The sequence below is a fragment of the Lupinus angustifolius genome, chromosome LG03 (genome assembly GCF_001865875.1).
Source record: "Lupinus angustifolius cultivar Tanjil chromosome LG03, LupAngTanjil_v1.0, whole genome shotgun sequence".
Classification (NCBI taxonomy): domain Eukaryota; kingdom Viridiplantae; phylum Streptophyta; class Magnoliopsida; order Fabales; family Fabaceae; genus Lupinus; species Lupinus angustifolius.
This window is the reverse complement of record NC_032011.1, coordinates 20,721,262-20,739,193: the sequence shown is the minus strand read 5'-3', so window position 1 is coordinate 20,739,193 and position 17,932 is coordinate 20,721,262. Positions and strand designations below refer to the sequence as shown.

At 29.2% G+C, this 17,932-nt stretch overlaps 2 protein-coding genes and 1 long non-coding RNA gene across 3 annotated transcripts in view; 2 read left to right on the top strand and 1 right to left on the bottom strand.

Annotated features, from left to right (window-relative positions):
* LOC109342603 (guanine deaminase-like) lies at positions 519–2,779 on the top strand. Its single transcript, XM_019580551.1, has 5 exons — positions 519–631; positions 1,272–1,331; positions 1,482–1,672; positions 2,310–2,414; positions 2,517–2,779. Exons 1-5 carry the CDS (start codon positions 616–618, stop codon positions 2,703–2,705), a joined length of 561 nt encoding a protein of 186 aa, XP_019436096.1. The 5' UTR covers positions 519–615; the 3' UTR covers positions 2,706–2,779.
* Positions 3,704–11,444, bottom strand: LOC109343614 (palmitoyl-acyl carrier protein thioesterase, chloroplastic-like). The gene is made up of 7 exons (XM_019582004.1): positions 11,382–11,444; positions 7,885–8,212; positions 5,826–5,959; positions 5,448–5,561; positions 4,988–5,153; positions 4,830–4,898; positions 3,704–4,174 (listed from the first exon to the last, which is right to left on the bottom strand). Exons 2-7 carry the CDS (start codon positions 8,191–8,193, stop codon positions 3,905–3,907), a joined length of 1,062 nt encoding a protein of 353 aa, XP_019437549.1. The 5' UTR covers positions 8,194–8,212; positions 11,382–11,444; the 3' UTR covers positions 3,704–3,904.
* Positions 5,088–17,932, top strand: part of LOC109343616 — an 18,270-nt gene continuing 5,425 nt past the window's right edge. The window contains exon 1 of the long non-coding RNA XR_002107237.1: positions 5,088–5,198. This is a non-coding gene — a long non-coding RNA (uncharacterized LOC109343616). The remainder of the gene's footprint in view (positions 5,199–17,932) is intronic.

Sequence of the window (17,932 nt, the reverse complement as noted above, 5' to 3'; positions counted from 1 at the left end):
TAATTGATAAGGCATAGGATTAGGACGAACTAGAACATGTGTTTGGTGAGTCACCATGTTGGAAAAAAAATGCTACCTTTTTGTTGATGTCCATAACTCATAATAACTGCATTATGATCTCCATCACATGGCTTATTTGTGAGTAAACATCACTCATGAATGGAAGAGTCTAATATTAAATGCGTATACTCATATATAGCACATTTTTTAATGAGAGTAAATTTTAATTATTTTTTAATAAAATAATATTAAAAATTATCAAACTTCATTTTTCCCTTATATTTTAGTATTGGAGATGATGGGAACCTATTATTGTATGAGTCAAATCTCAAAACCCATTTGGCCATTCTGTATGCTTTTGTCCTCATTAGCTCTTCTTTTTTTCTCCACATCCAAATCTTGCCACAAGGATAAGCATCATCTTATGTGTTTTTAATTAAAGTCACCTTGGGGACCATGTATATTATGTATTTCTCGTGGAATGCATTGTGTTTATCTTCATGGTCATAATCAATGTACTATATATAGCACAAGTTATTTGATTTCTTTGTACCCAAAGTTACATTATCCTATTGGTCATTTAATTTGGTCATTGTCATTGTCATTAACATAGTCATGGATGAAGTTAGTGGTATGTATACCTTTTATTTTTTTTGCTTATTTATTTATTTTAAGAAAACCTTATTATTAGTAAGGTAGTTTTAGAAAGTCTTCTCATTGTTTAAAGGTTGGGTGAAGGAGAGAAGAAAGTTTTGGATGGTTTTTCAAACCATCTAAAGTTATTCCTGTATCTAGTTCTATACTTCTCACAATTTGAGGTATTTCTGGAGACAAAATGTAAAAAATAGTAAATATTTTTAATAAAATTATATATTACATATTATTGTTCGTTTCTCATTATTAATTACATTTTTAAAGGAAAAATAAAAAATATATATTATAACATTATCATTAGTTTACTCTTCCCATCTGAATTTCATATTCTAAACAAGGGAAATGATTGATTTCCTTCCCTTTCACTTCCTTATATTCTTAGCCCTTTAATCCATCTTCTCTCCTTTCTCTGGTAACTCCCAACATAACCTCTTATTTCAAATATTAAATCCTTTTTAATCTGTCAATTTCTTTATTATTGTTAAGATTGCTCATTGGTTGATATAATGATCATGTCAAGAAATCTTGTGCAACTTGTATAGAAAGTGACAAGTTATATGCATTTCTAGTGGATCCTTCAAATTCCCTATATTTCATTGTTTGATTTTATTCATTAGTGGTGGAAGCTAAGGATGGAACTGTTTCATTTGCTTCCGCATTTGCTGGTCACCAAGAAGGTAATTATTTTTCAAGATTTAACTTTTTGCTACACTATGGCTACAAAATATGAATATTCAAATAAACAAAATTTAATCTCAAAAATTTCTCTTTTCACACACAACTGAGTCTCCTATAACTTTGTTTTTGGTGTTGAATTTGTTAAATAGCTATACAATATAGAGACCACAAATTTCTAAGAAAAGCTGTTGAAGAGGCATATAAAGGGGTAGAATGTGAAGATGGTGGTCCTTTTGGTGCTGTTATAGTTTGTAATGATGAAGTAGTTGCTAGCTCTCACAACATGGTTCTGAGGAACACTGATCCAACTGCTCATGCAGAAGTTACAGCAATAAGAGAGGTAATAATTACATTATAAATAGCCAACTAATATTTAACATTTAATTTATTATAAAGAATTTGACAATATATACAATTATAATTGTGTTATACATATGATATAATTATGAGTATCTTCATGCTTCATGAAATATTAATATTTAGTTGATTATAAACACAATGCATTATTCATATTCAATAACTCATAAAAAGAATTTATATAGTGTTGAAATGTGTTAGGACTCAGTAGTATAATAAATTCAACGTTGTATTTAAGTCATGAGACTCTCACTTGATAAAAAATAGTTTTGGATCGGACTTTCATCATATACTTAAGTCCAAATAATTGATGTTCTTTATTGAGAGATGTGTCACGAAAATATCTACCTATAGGCTAATTAATATATATTACCGAATATTGATAGGAGAGTGAAGCCGCCAAAACAAAAAGGTTACCATCAATTATTGTCGATAAAGTGAAACCAATATTAGGAGTCTCATATTAGGTATCATAACAAACATATTAAGTCATGAAACTTTTTTACTTAATAAATAATCTTTTGCCTTCAGCTTGAAGTCCTAACAAAATGCTAGTTGAAACTTTAAACTCTGAAGAACATAAAAACTCATTGTATTAACAAATTGAATTCAATTTTCAGGCATGTAAGAAGCTTAAGCAAATAGAACTTTCAGATTGTGAGATATATGCTTCTTGTGAACCTTGCCCTATGTGTTTTGGTGCAATCCATCTTTCACGAGTTAAGGTTAGAATGACCCACTTTTCCTATAACATGCTTCTATTATTTTTCATCAACAACCATGCATAATTTGGAGGCATAATATTTAACAATATTAATATAATACAGAGGTTGGTTTATGGAGCAAAGGCTGAAGCAGCAATTGCAATTGGGTTTGATGATTTTATAGCAGATGCATTAAGAGGCACTGGTTTTTATCAGAAAGCACAGTTGGAGATTAAAAGAGCTGATGGCAATGAAGCCATTATTGCTGAAGAGGTTTTTCTCAAGACAAAAGCAAAATTTCGTATGTATTAAATTTCCTTAAGTCATTATGTCACAGCTGATGTATTTACTGGCATATATAAATATAAATAATGTTATTTTATCAACTATTGTGTAACAATTTTTAATTGTTGTTTGTTTTCTATGAAAATTTCTATATACGTGTAAAGATAAAAAAGAAAGAAATATGATAGATAACAATATTTTGATTTATCAAATGAGAAATGGTTAAGGAGTATAAATTGTTTTAATTCATCTGATTCTTGTTCATATTTTTTCTACAACTTTATCATCCGATAAAACATATGTTCTTGATATACTTCATTGTTTTTCTTCACTTGAACCATGTCTCACACGAACACCTCTATCAAAAGTAACTATAATAACAATGAAATCTTCATCAATACTGTGTCTATGCTCAAAACTATTTTTTTTTATAATTATATATCAAAATTTGAATTCCTTTACATCTTTGTTATATTTTATGAAAATATATGATTTTAACTCGAGATCAAGTTTAGACTATTTATTAATAGCTATGAATAAGTAGAACAACTAAATATATACACATTGTTGTACTTTATAAATTAATTAAGAAGAAGAGGATAAATAAATTTTAAACTTAAAATGGGAAAATATAATAATATTGGTATATAAAATTTTAAAAATTGCATAGCCAAAATTAAAAAATGCATTAATGAGAATTTTCATTGTTCACAATTTAATATTATCTTTATGTTAAACTAATTTCACTAATAATTAAAGTTTAAAGTTTAAAGAATAATTAGAAATAATAAATAATTCATAACAATTACTTGTAAAAAGAAAAATAAAGTAAGGGTCCTAAACTCAAATGTTATTGTATCAAAAGAATCCCCACGGATGGAGAGATGGCTTCCAGCTTCATAATCACTAAATAACAACTTTATCTTCATATTAACCTCACCCTCTATGTAGCAAAAGAACCATGATATATATAAAGGGAAAAAAACTAAAAGGAAGTTTATATTGTATCTCTTCAACTCAAATTCATTAGAAATCTAATAAACTTGTAGATCAAACAAATACAAGCATGAGTATCCATAGGCCACAACCAATTTACACACCTAATAAAACTAACATACAGAAGAGACTAATGGCACCAAATTTAAAACATTTCTAGTATTGAAGAGTCCATTAGCATAACTAAATTCATTATCAGTTATTTCTTACATAACCATATGAGTTATTTCTTACATAACCAAATTCATAATATCAAAGTTGTGAACAAGTTTGGGCCTCCACTCAGTCTTTCCCCTCATAATCTCAACACCATCTTCAAGTTGAAGTAAATGGTTGCACTCAATTAAATGTCCATTATTGTGACCAAGATTGCACCCATCCTCATCAGCACTTGAGATTGCAATTAGAGACTGCAGCTTATTTTTCTTACCACATTCCCTCTTATACTCCAATGTCATGGAAGACAACTCATGACTCTCCATTATTGAAAGTGGAACACTCTGCACCATTCATACAACAATCATTTGGCATTAACATATATACAGAAACATTAAGGTATGTTTGCGAGTTTGGTTTTATTTGGAAGGAAATGAACGGAAAGGGAAGACTTCAGAGTCATCCCACCAATATATTTCATGGCTCTCAAACCTCCAATTTCCTTTCTTTCCCCTCCAAAACTCAACTCACAAACAGACCCTAACTAACAAATATATAACTCAAAACGTATAAATTATCACCATAACATATCAACCTGACATACAAGAAGATATAGACACAATTTTGTAACAATATTCATCAATCAATTGTTTACTAATGATAAATGATATATTGAATGTGTATAAAGTTTTACACTTTTTTTATTCTACCAAAGGTATCTTTGCCTTATGGTTAAGGAACTAATCACTTTTGGGTTCGCGGCTGACCCTCTCAACAAGTGTTGTTCATAAGAATCGAACTCTTGACCTTTTTGTTATCCTAGAGATCTAATGGGACCTTAGACCAACATCTTGTTGGTATAAAATTTTACATTGACAGTACATAAGTATTACATTTATTTTTTTGTAATTTTTTGTATTAGATTTTCAAGGATATAAAAAACATACCCATAGCTTAACCATAACTTTAGATAAAACTAGAAATGCAATAACAAGCTACCTCAAGAATCCACTCTATGTACTTCACATTGTTAACATGCTGATTCACATCCAAATCACTCCACCTTGGCTGAAAATACATAATATATAGTATTATAGTATATAACATTACTATAAAACAAATGAATGTAGATAAATATATGAGAAAAGTGGACATACACTAAAACTGTTACTGATATAATCAGCAGCATTGTGATGAAGTCTAGGAAGATCTTTTCTATCATCAAGATTTAGAGGAGATAAAAATTGTGGCTCTAGTTCTCTTCTAACTTCATCTGGAATTTTAGATACCCTTCTTGTCAATTTATTCATCATGACACAGACGCTGTAGACCATCAAAAGTAAAATATATAGATCAGTTACTCGAACTGTGGCTGCAATATTGTGTTTTCGAGAATTTCGATAAAGAGATCACTATCATAATTGCGACTACATTGATAGTATTTTCTCATAACTACAATAAACACAATATAACTATAGTCTATAGTCATAATTTAATGACGATATTTGTTGTCGATCGACATATAACACTACTTGTGGACTATATATTATTATTACCTTGAAGCAAGGATCATCAGTGAAAAGAAAGAGGGAGAAAACTTATGAAAATAGATTATACCTGGAAGCTCTAACCAAGATTTCACCTGTTTTGCAGTCAACTAAATGCCAATTCATACGCAAACCAATTTTCCCTGATGCAGAAATCCATGTCTCTACTTGAACATCATCACCCCTATAACAAATATAGGTCCATTCAACATCACGAGCAAAGTCAAATTAGGATTTATTACTAAGGTAAGTCAAGATTAAGGGTCTGTTTGCTAGTTGAATTTGAAGGAAATGAAAAGTTTCAGAATCATAAAATACACTCGCGAGATGACTTTGAAGTCTTCTCTTTCTCTTTCTTCCCCACCAAAATTAAACTCATATACAGATTTAAAGACCACATGAAATGTAACTAAAGAATATTAATAAATCATGAGTTTGGGTGGCTTACCATGTAGGATATTGATAAATCACAACCTTCATCCGAATAGTTACACATATCAAGTTCTGTTTCAACATCTCTGGTGTGGAACCAAAGTCATCACAGTGAAACCTATTTGCCTTATAATGATGAATCACAGTTTCCTATCATTAAAGAAAAAAGATTGAAATAATAAGATAAATAGATAATATTGTACCAATAAGGTGTTGAGGGAGACAATCACGTACTCCAAAGGAATTAAATAATTAATGTCAAACTCATAAAATGAGACAATGTAGTACCAAAAATAGATAATATTGTATTGAAATGGAAATTTACAGATCTGTTAATTATTATGAAGTCCACAAGGCATGTCTACTTGTATCATGTTCTTCTTCAAAAGCTTAGTTATGAGGTGATTTATGATAGTCATCACTTACGTTTATTTTATTTTTATAAAATAAAAATATAAGTTGGACCAAATATCTTATATGCTCGACTGAAAAATATATAGCTTCTTTCTTATAAAAAATAAAAATAAAAAGCTTCTAAAAACAAGATTATATGAATAGTTTTTCTTATGATTTATTCTTTTAGTCTAATGCCTTATATCTACCCCCTTCATTATTATTAGTACCACCACTGCCACGCTCTCTATGACTATAATCATTTCTATATCTGCTACTATGATTTTTTCAATTCACTAATATTATTGAATGAACGTTCTTAAATGCAAATTGCGAATTCTAACACAATGATTATTGCTACTATCTCATCCATATCATTATCAACATTGCTTTCACCACCATTGTCATTTTCGCTACTTCCTTTACCACTATGGCTATTAGTAATACTAACACCGTTTCCACTAAGACCACTGCCACAACTACCATCACTCTATCATTTACTATTTTTATCTTATTTTCTCCTTATTCATTAATTAAAAACAATAAATATGTGAACTTTTCAATTAGATTTAGAAGTATAATCGACAAGGTATTGATCTAATGATGTAAGGATCCGCTAGATCCCACAAAAATTAAAATATCGATGATTCTATTCTTAAGAATGATACTTATTGGAGGAGTCAGTCACATACCTCGAAAGAGATTACAAATAAGTTAAGGGATACATTTGGTAGTACTGAAAAAAGATCTTGAAGGGGTAAAGTTGTAATGTTATAATATCTTTTAAAAAATAAAAAAATAACTTTTTATTGGCATGTGTAATTAGCTTTAAAAATGTCTTATAACATGTAATATGATGGAGTAATTATTAATTTCAAAATAACTATTAAATTGAAAAAAAATGAAACTACCAAATAATTTTAAGTTTTGAAACTCTTATTTCTAATTTCTCCATTAAGCTTTATGTAAAAATTAAAATACAAAGGCAGCAAAATGCAACCTAAGTATGCTATTAACACAACTCACAAAATGATTTTATATGAATTGTGGAATTCTTTTACGATTCTCTAGGAACAAATCTTCTGTTCCAAAAAGTGTACCACTCTATATATCATTCATTTATAATTGGTTGAAAGAATATATTTAAGTTAAAAATTTAATAGTTTAAGTATTTTTTTGACCAAATACAAATTGTGGTACATAAAATGACACATTTTTTAGGATAGAATATCTCATCCCAATTAACGTATCTCTAAAATTACTGATGGTAGAAAAATAGATAATTAACTTACACTATGTTAATTAAAAGTAAGTTAAGGAGAATGGTTCATCTCCATTATTTGACCTTTCAGTATTGAAATATGAAGGAGAGATAATAAAAATAATCTAGGCCCTAAAACAATAAAAAGTTTACATCCTTAAAAAAATTTTGTACCACATGTCAGAATTTGGATTCTTACTAGCGAATCCCGTCTTGATAATAAAAGCTCTTTTTTCTACTTTCCTCACAATATTCAGCACTTCTACTCACGTACTATATGCTCATAACAATATTGTATAAAAAATAAATAAAAACAATAAAGGAGTTATACACATGCATGCATTTCAAGAAAAATTAGCCTATCTACTTATAACCAAATTATTTAAGTATCAATTGTATGAGAGTATGAACATGATCATACCTGAAAGTAGTTCATCAATGCTTGTATAGATATTTTTCGATCAGCATCTATTTCATATGATTTAATAGAGAAGTTTTGACGAGACACTAAATCTTCCCTAATAGATGTAGTAACTATGGTTCCATTAATCTTTGAAGGTGCTTGTTGTGCTTTGATCTTAACTTGCATGTAACCAGAAGATAATTTTTTTGATTTGAGTCCTCCTAGGTTCATAGGTACACCACCAAATTTGGTACCTTTTGCACCATAGTAAGGTGATGCCAATGTAACATGAAAATTTGAAGTAGCAGCAATAGCCAACAATCCCATAATGAACTTGTAGGTATAGCTGCATGCAAAGTTAAAGTACATTATATTGAAAAAGAAAAAAACTATGTAGCTAAAAAATTATGCAATACAAACTTTCTTGGAGACAAAGGTGTGGATCTCATTCCAATGGGTTATGGGTACACCTATAAAATTTGGAAAGGTAATGTCTTTTATAAGGTTGTGAGTTGAACTTATGTCCTTAATCTAAGAATTTTATTGATGAGTAAGAGCAAACAAAATTTTCATTTTTATTTAGGTTTCAAACATTATTTTATAATTTATCACAACTCTCCATAAAATAAGAATAACATCAACTTTTTTCAACAATAACAAACATTATTCTTATTCTTATTTGGGTCTCACAATTCACCCACACTTTTATATTTTACAATAAATTAAAAATTGCTATACTTTATCATAAATAAATTATAACTAAAAATATTTTTTTTTGTTGTAAATTAAAAATAAATTATGTGGATATAGATAAATAAAATAAAATATTACATTAATTAAAATATATTAAATATAATTTCAAAAATTAGAACATGGTGAATTAAAATATAAATAAAAACACAAAATAGATAAAATACATCACAACACATAAATATCATATCTCCTTATTAAAATATGTTTTTATTTACCAAAATCTGTTATTATTTACTAAGAACAACAGTTCTTATTTAAGAATAAAAATATCTTAAAAAAAATAGTGTAAGAATATTTTCATTTTATTAAGAATAACCTTAAAAATAATGCTCTAATATGTAATGTTATAAACACAGTTAGAGTGGTGATGTTGGCCCTAACTTTTATAAGGCAACCGCTTAATCTTTGAAAAGTGTGTGATATAAGTGAAGAAGCAACCGCCTCATTTTTTACTTCCTCAATTTCCCCACCAGGAACCTCAAACATGAATACAAATTGTTATCTCTAATGATGATATATTTCCCAAGCTTAAACTCTAAAGAAAAATAATAGTATAAAAAAAACATAAGTGCATTTATATTTAAATATGACTTATTGGACATGTTTTCCTATATATTTTTCCTCCATACAAATTCCTTTATATCATAAGAAAAATAATATATGTCATAAAATAATATTATATTATTAGTAATTGATTTATAAATGATATATGTTTATTTCTTATGGGTAAGAGGATTTATAAAAAAAATTGGTAAATGATATATCATTACTCGACCTTAAAGTCATCATGCAATACAACGGCATATACAAAATAGTATTTAAAATACTAGAGATCATATATAACCTAACGTTCGAGTGTTAGACAAAGTAAAAGAAAAATATATGCATGGATAATATATTCAATAAAACTATATACAAGAAGATAAACAACAAATAAGAGAAATCAAACAAGTTGAAATTAATTTAAAATATGCTAAAGTTCAGCTGAGAGATCAGAAGGCTCAAAAGTCTATTTTATGATAGGTGTAGTAGAAATTCAATGCTACAATAATTGTGTAGGTGAGGTTTTTGAGTGTGGGGTGTTCTATGTCATAAGGTATTAGTCTATTACATAGAGTAGATGATAGTGTCCAAACTTTAAGGTAGTATTTCCTATTAGTATTTATATTTTCTAGGAAGTTTGTACACATGATTGATTTTGTAGAACCACATTAGGTGTCTATCAATTCATGTGTCATCACTCATCAATAATGTTTTGATTGATAAAAAATATATATAATCAATAAGCTTTTAGCTTTGTTGGACCTGTAACCGACGAGTCTCCAACTACCAGGGAGTTCCATTGTTACTAGGTATGAAAAGAGTGGAGAGTCACAAGTGAGACATCACGTCTTAAACCAAAACTTTAAGGCATTAATTAGTTCCATGTATCTTTCTTACTTTTAAACTCTGTCACTTTTACCCACATATCAAATGTGAGATTTCATACTTGAATAAACCCAACAATCTCTCTCTCAAGTGTGGGTATCACACACTTTCCAATTCACTGCCCCTTAAGTCCATCATGTCTCCGCCGAACCTTAAGCTCTAATACCATTTATTGGACCAGGCTGCGACCGGGGAGTTTCCAACTACCGGGGAGTTCCATTGTTACTGGAGTATGGGAAGAGTGAACCACAAGTGAGACACCACCTCTTGAACTAAAACCTTAAAGCATTAGTTTCATGAATTTTTCCTACTTATAAACTTTTTTACTCCTCCCATATATTCAATATTGGATTTCACACTTGAATAAACTCAACAAACTTAAACTAATTTTATTTAATAAATCACATTATATGTTATATGGAGTAATATGTTTTTGATTTTTATTTAATAAATCACATTATATGTTATATGGAGTAATATGTTTTTGAGATATAAGATATTCTGGTGCTTTCCTTATATGCCAAGGAAAGCAACCAAAATTAATGCTAAGCTAGAGTTTGTTAATAAAATGACATAAATTATTGGAAACATGAATCCACATTAGAGTCGTCATATTTTGCAGGCATAGTTGTGAGGTAATGACCAAAAAATTATTAAAAAAATAAAAAAATTGTTTTGAAAAACAACCAATTTTATTTCTGTTATGAAAATTTGGAAAACCTTTAATGTATACGAAACGATGAAAGCTTAATCCTACACCATGCTTGATGCATTTGCCTTAAGATGGTTACGCAAATCATTTGTGCAAATAATTATTAAATTCCAAAGTATTTATTTTATCCTATTCAGAAAATATATGTTACTAGAACAAAATAATAGTAATAAAAGATAGAGTATAATATCTATACATTGTCGATGTAAAAATTTATATAGTCAATATATCATCTACTATTTATTTATATTACTTTTTCCGAAGAACTAATGATGATAAAATATAAATGATAAATAATACAATAACAATATATAAAACTCATACATTATCAATGACATCTATTTTTATTTCTAAAAGTTAATAGCAAACAAATAAATGGTGAAATATTCATTTTGGGTAGATAGAATAAAATTTCTGCTCATAGTATCTCTTAATAAAAAAGTTCAATGCCTTTACAAAATAATACGCATGGGTTGAATTTTTTTTTATTTTATCACAGAAATCAATTTTTATTCTGTTTTTATTTATAAATAAGGAGAACAAAAAATGAGGAACCATGTTCTTGTTTTCATGTTAGGAGCGACGTAAGGACATGCATGCAAACGTTAGAAACTAGACTCACAGCAAGGAAGTTTCACGGTGGTTCACGATGGCTGAGAATTCGATATCGGTGGCGCAATTGGGCGATGGAGTCTCTTTCCACTTCTGATTTCAACGTGTTGCTGTAGGTTGGTAATTTGAGAGGTAGTGAAGTGCTAGTTTGGGTGAAGAAACTTGATGAGGAAGGTTGCATATAAGGTTTGAAGAATCATATGCTATATAAATATGGTTGGTGGTTGCACCATGCAACTTTAACGATAGTTATTGAGATTTTGTAGTTAGTAAATATATGGTTGGACAATGGTACGGGTTTGTTTTAATTTGGAACAGTGATCGACTCTCTCCATTTATTCTCCGTCACATGTTAATTACATATTGATATATAAATCATTTTTTTTTTGTTAAAATAAAAATAATATTCTTATTAGTTTATAATAGAAAATGAGACATCATTTAGAACATGTAATCTCTGTCATTTTAAATTAATGTTAGAGCCGTGATTGTGTTATTATTTTGGTTGTTCAGATTACACTCATCCTGTTGCGAATTATATGTCTATTAAAGTTTTTATGAATAAAAAATATTCATTAGTTTAATATGGTCTAATACTGTTCAATGTAACCCAAATATGGTATAATGTAATTATATTTAAAAATGATATATATTTTTCTACTAAATCTTCATACTTAAACGATAATAACATATGACGTAAATTAACATTTTATTTATTAATAATTAGTTTACAAGTAACATATATTATTTTTGTTTGCACACAAGAATTTGTAAAAGAATTTAATAAGAGAATATAATATTACTATTATATTATATTATATTATATTCCAATGCCACTATGTCTCATTGTGATTTCAGTGTTACACATAATTAGGAAGTAACGTGGTTATGAAGATCACCACAATGGTTTGCCACATACATCAAAAGCACAATTTAACACACATGTATGGGCCATTGCGGTTGCCACATGTTTGTGATAAGGAAGAAGAGTGCAGAATGAGTTACAGAATGAGTTAATAGTGGTAATTAAGCTTTTAAGTGAAGGTAGTTGTGAAAATGGGATGACATGAAGATGAGAAGTAAAAGTATAGGTGAGGAGAAGGTGGGTTTATGATGGTTGGAGTCTAGTGTTTTCAAAGTAAATGATGTTATTTTCACAATCAATATGTGATAATCTTTAGTTCTCCTTTAATTTTTTGGAAAGCACATCTTTTATTTTATATAGTGTGTCACTTTATATATCACTGTTTGTGATTAGTTAAAAAATATATTTAAATTAAAATTTACTAATTAAGTATTTTCCTAACCATTAATAAACATTAGAAATGATACATTTTTTAGGATAGGATTTCTCTCAAATTTTTTGATGAGTGAAGTGTAAAGGTGTAAGATAAAATATAATGGGAAAACTGCAAAGGTGGAAGATAAAAAATAATGGGAAAATTGTCATTCATTAATAAAATTAAATCATTTTTCTTTTTATTCGATTTTGTTGAGTAAATAAGAATATTTTAATAACAAGTTCATTTATTGGAGATAAAAGTTTTATAAAAATTCTATTGCTAACATCATATTTGATTATATTTAAAATTAATATTTTATATTTATGATAAGATTTATATTTTTACGTAAAAACGTTTTTAATTTGGTAGCTAAACAATTTGATCTGTATCTATTAATTTCATAAGTCCTTTTAATCTATAAATAAGTACTTTATTACAGCATAGTATACAAATAATAGGGATCTTATAGTTGGTAATTATTTTATTTATCTTATAAAGGTTCTTTTTTAGTTTCTTTCGATTTCAAATGATGGCTTGCCATACAAATTTCTACGACTTGTAGAAGTGTGAGAACATACTTGTTTGAATACATTTGATTTTAAAGTGTATTGGAAAAGAATGTAAAATCTATATACTGGCAGTCTAAAGATTTATACACATAAATTCTATCATTTACCATTCATTTGAATTAGCTTTTTGAAAAGTCAACAATAATTGAATATCAATAGTGGATGATGTAATAATAGTATATAAAAGTTATACACTGTCAGTAAATACATCTTTTTCTCATTTGAAAAAGAATATGTTATAATTATTCTGATAAAATTATTGTAATACTCGATCGACTTTGAAAATTTATTGTGCCCATTACAACTCTCTCTATTATTGTAATGCTAAATTTATTGAGCTTACAACTCTATTTGAAAAAAATGATATATTCTCTATGGTGCAATATGGTTTGTGCTTAACTTTGAAAACTCACTTACAACTAATAGCTAAGATCGGTGAGGATCCATGTATGAATTTTATCCAAATCACTTAGTTCAAATTGAATGCCATCATTCCAACACTAATGTAAAACAACATCGTAATGTATAAGGGTTAGAAGTCAGAATGCATGGGTCGGGTTGAATAAGATAAGACTTTTCATTTAGCCGATTCTAAATGTTGATTAAGTCAATTTTTTGAACTCGTACTTGGTCTTAGACTCGGAGTTAATCCGACCTCAAATGTCAATAGGATCAGCTTTGAACCTGAATCCAACCTTAGACCCAATTAAATATAATGCATACCATTTTTAGATAATGTATTCTCAATATTATTTATTATTATGTATATGTATTTTGACTTATGAAATGAAATATGATTATATATTATTAATCATGTATATATGATAAAAAAATTAGAGAATCAATGGTAGTTGTGACCAAAGAGATATAATTACTTTGTACATAGTTAAATAGATACATATACAAACATGATGAGTGAGTGACAATGAGATGAGTCCGGGACGGATCATGTTTATCCCATACCTGACCCTAAATATTGATCGGGTTTAATTTTTAAAATCGAACCTGATCCTAGACCCGTCCCTATTTGGACCAAGTTAGGAAAATAGTTTGTGTCAGGTTCTGCTCACCCCTAATAGAGGTAGACATAGATGAGATAGCCAAAGAATAGTATTTATGTGTAGAGGAGAGAATTATAAGAGAGATAATTCGAAATGGGACACCAGAAATATCAAAGATAAGACAAAGTTTAACTAATAATAAATAAATATCCAAAAGTTCAGTATGATTGAGTATTGAAGAGTACAATTGTTGATGAATTTTTGGGTAGATATTTCACACATCGAAAGACTTCATAGCAATATGTGGCTAGACAACATGTTCCATTAGATAGTGGTATGGGAAGTTACACTACAAGTTTGAAGAGTTAGACTCTCGGTAACATCGTCAAGGATACTAAAAAATGTTTATACTGAATGGGAACAAACTCTTATGTGGAGGAGTTGTAAAAGAGAATTAGACATTGAGCAAGGTGGAGTCATATATTCGCTAAAGTTGAGATTCTTGTGTAGATTTCCCAAGGAGCAAGATATCGTCTATTTCAATCAAGGTGGAGGTTGTTGAGAATGTTTGAAATATGTTATTATATGAAGTTTCATATTGCTTAGTATTAGAATAGAGTAGAGTATCAATGTTATATATTAGAGTCAAGTATCTTGTTGTAATGTACACTAGATATAAGCACCAAATAGAAATACCTCATGAGCAGGTGGGCCCATGAGTGTGCTAAGTTTTGTAATCCTTATTCTTTAATAATATCTTGGTAACCGCTCAACGCTCTCGCGGACCTAGGCACAATTGGCCGAACCCCATTACCAAATTCTTTTGTTTCTTCTCTTCTATTTATTTTATACACTTTATTGGATTATTTGTGGCCAACACTGCACAACGATCATTTTCGCTGCACCAACATAAACAAGATAGTCACCAAGAGTGAAAATGAAATGCAATAATAGTTGTCAGTTTATGATTGAGTATAGTGGTACATGCATGTTTAACACCGTGTTTTTCCGAGCACATTTAATTAAGTAATTAGTTGTTAATGAATTAATTATAGAAATTAATCGGTAATGTTTTAGGCTAAACCTCAGTTGAGATTTATTCTTGTATTATAATATTATTGCTTGCCCTATTTTTTTCAAGATTTTGGAGAATAAAAGTTTCCGAGACGATTTCGGATCGTTTTATCGAGTTTTCGCTCAGTTTTTGAGTTTTGTGACTCGGATACGAATTCCGATTTCACCGTTAGCTTTGAAATATTATTTCTACTCAAAATAGACACCAAATTTGTTCGTAACTCATCTCTAGGTATTTTTCACCTCGAAATTCAAGTTTCGACGTTTCGGGCAAAAAACCTAAATCGGTAGATCGTATATTTCCAGACGAAGTTACCCGATAATACTCATGCACGACTTCAATTTCGAAATAACGTCGCATCAATCTAGTTGGAGTATTAATCACATCATGGGTCAATGGCTTGTCAAACAAGCAAAGTCAAAGCTTCCATAATCCCCTAAATCACTCACCAAATCTCCTCACTCCACCACCATTAGACACATCATCTAAGCTAACCTAAAGCTAGATTGCCTCTCATTAATTTTTAGATTTGAGAGAGGGTGAGACTCTCCTATAAATACATAACCACATCCTCTCATTTTTACACTAATTCTCCTAAAGAAAGTTAAGGTATTCTTTCTCTCTATTTTTCTCTTCTTCATTTTTCTCCACATACACCATTAGAAAATCATGATCTCTTAGTATGTTATTCATGGAGTTGAGTTTATGTTTGTTTTCTTTAAATGTTTTGTCAGTCATGACTAAAGGGGATGATAATGACATCATATGAACCTTTGTGTAGTTTTTGACTTATGTAAAACTTAAAATTTCTTCCTTGTTCTTAGATGGAAAAACTATATCTTTGAACAAGGTAAGATGAGTTTATTTGCTTTATAAATATTGAAAATTATTGTTAGTATTTGAATGTGTTTAAAGGTGATGATTTGAACATCAAAGGAACCTTTATTGTGTTTAAGAAAAGTTTATGTCTATTCTTGAAAGTTCAAAATATTTATGAGTTTTGTTGAAAAAATTTCATTTTTAAAAGGTATTATGTGTAAAAGGTTGTTTAGCATATGTTATTCTTTGATTTCCAAGTTAAAGTAATGATTTGGGATAAAATATGATTTATTAAAGTCTTGACTTCATAAACTTAAAGTGTTATGAAGTTTTGGATAGTAAAGTAGTAAAAGTGTTAACTTATGATTTATAGTTCATGACTATGAAATCAAGACCTATTAACCCTTGAGGTTATCCTAAAATTTGGAGGTGTTGAGATTATCATGAACTTAGTTGTGTTTTCTTTAGTAGCATACTTTAAATGAGGAGATTGACCTAAAAAGTCTTGACTTTATAAACCTAAGTGTCATGAAGTCTTAGATATAAAAATAGATTTAAAAGTCTTGATCTTGGTTAAGTTAGCTTACTTTAAAGTGGTAAGATTGACTTAAAAAGTCTTGATTTAAAAATATTGATTTTGTTTAAGTTGACTTACTTTAAAATGGTAAGTCTAGCTTAATAATCTTACTTAAAAAAGATAATCTTAATAAAAATGTTTTACTTGCAAAAGATAAGTTTTATGAGTAGTTATCATTATCAGAAAAATGTAATGATGAGGAAACACATGTCTAGAAAAGTTCTGTCTAAGGAAAGACTTAGTATTTAAGTGTGTCTTTATGACACACCTCTCTTTCCTGGGAACTAACCTGGTGTATATCTACAGATTATGACATAATTACGTTATAAGTTATGTTAAAACTTTACTTTAGAAAGTGTCGTTGTGTTGTAAGACTTTCAATGATAAATGATGATTCAAGAAATACCTAACCTTGAATCGAATAGATGAAAGCGATTAAGTTCATTTTAGATTGGAAGTTTTATTTTCGTGTAAAATATTATTTCGTAAGAATAATAATTATCAAAGTGACCTAATTAGTATTATTTTGATTTTGGCGTGATGAAGAGTTAGAGAAGAGACCCGACGAATTAAGCTCACTTGGAATCGAGGAAACAATCTGCACGACACACTCAGGTAAGCGAGAAAACATCGTGACACAATGGTGTCCGAATATGATTCAGGACCTCCAAACTCCCTCACAAGTTTGGAGTTGTCTTGGGTATTAAGAAAGCTTGTACTTAATCAATTATCTATGTTGTTTGGACTAAGTATAACAATATTTCTTATGCCGAATTATGTTAGGTTATGTTTATGTATGAAGATGCCATGATTATTCCTATTTAATATTGCTCGAATAATTGTTCTAAGAATTATATGTATGAGATAATTGTTAAATTCAAGGCTTAAAAACATGTGTTATAAATAAGAAAACTTTTCATTGAGAAAATAAATTTAACTATGTTTCAGGCTTTTCTCATTTGAGCTAGACAACTCTCGCTTGAGCGAGAAGTGTCAAGAGAAAACGGGTTTTCTCGCTTGGGCGAGACAGCTCTCGCTTGAGCTGAAATATGCACATAGAAAACTGGTTGTTTTCTTGCTTAAGCGAGGAAACTCTCGCTTGAGCCACAGGTGCCTCATAAAAATGGTGAGTCCCTCGCTTGAGCAAGCCAGCTCTCGCTTGAGCGAGAGAGCTCCATACAGACAAGACTTCTTAAGTCGTCTGAACGATAACTCTCACATGTGCGAGAGTCTAATG

What these genes read in the sequence shown, in the direction of transcription:
- LOC109343614 (XM_019582004.1), bottom strand. Translation starts at nt 8,193, where the DNA reads ATGGGATTGTTGGCTATTGCTGCTACTTCAAATTTTCATGTTACATTG. An exon ending in CATTGATGAACTACTTTCAG is followed by an intron (nt 5,960 to 7,884) that starts GTATGATCATGT and finishes CTTTAATGATAG; the next exon opens with GAAACTGTGATTCATCATTA. An exon ending in ATTTATCAATATCCTACATG is followed by an intron (nt 5,562 to 5,825) that starts GTAAGCCACCCA and finishes TATTTGTTATAG; the next exon opens with GGGTGATGATGTTCAAGTAG.
- LOC109342603 (XM_019580551.1), top strand. An exon ending in AAGTTACAGCAATAAGAGAG is followed by an intron (nt 1,673 to 2,309) that starts GTAATAATTACA and finishes TTCAATTTTCAG; the next exon opens with GCATGTAAGAAGCTTAAGCA. An exon ending in TCCATCTTTCACGAGTTAAG is followed by an intron (nt 2,415 to 2,516) that starts GTTAGAATGACC and finishes AATATAATACAG; the next exon opens with AGGTTGGTTTATGGAGCAAA.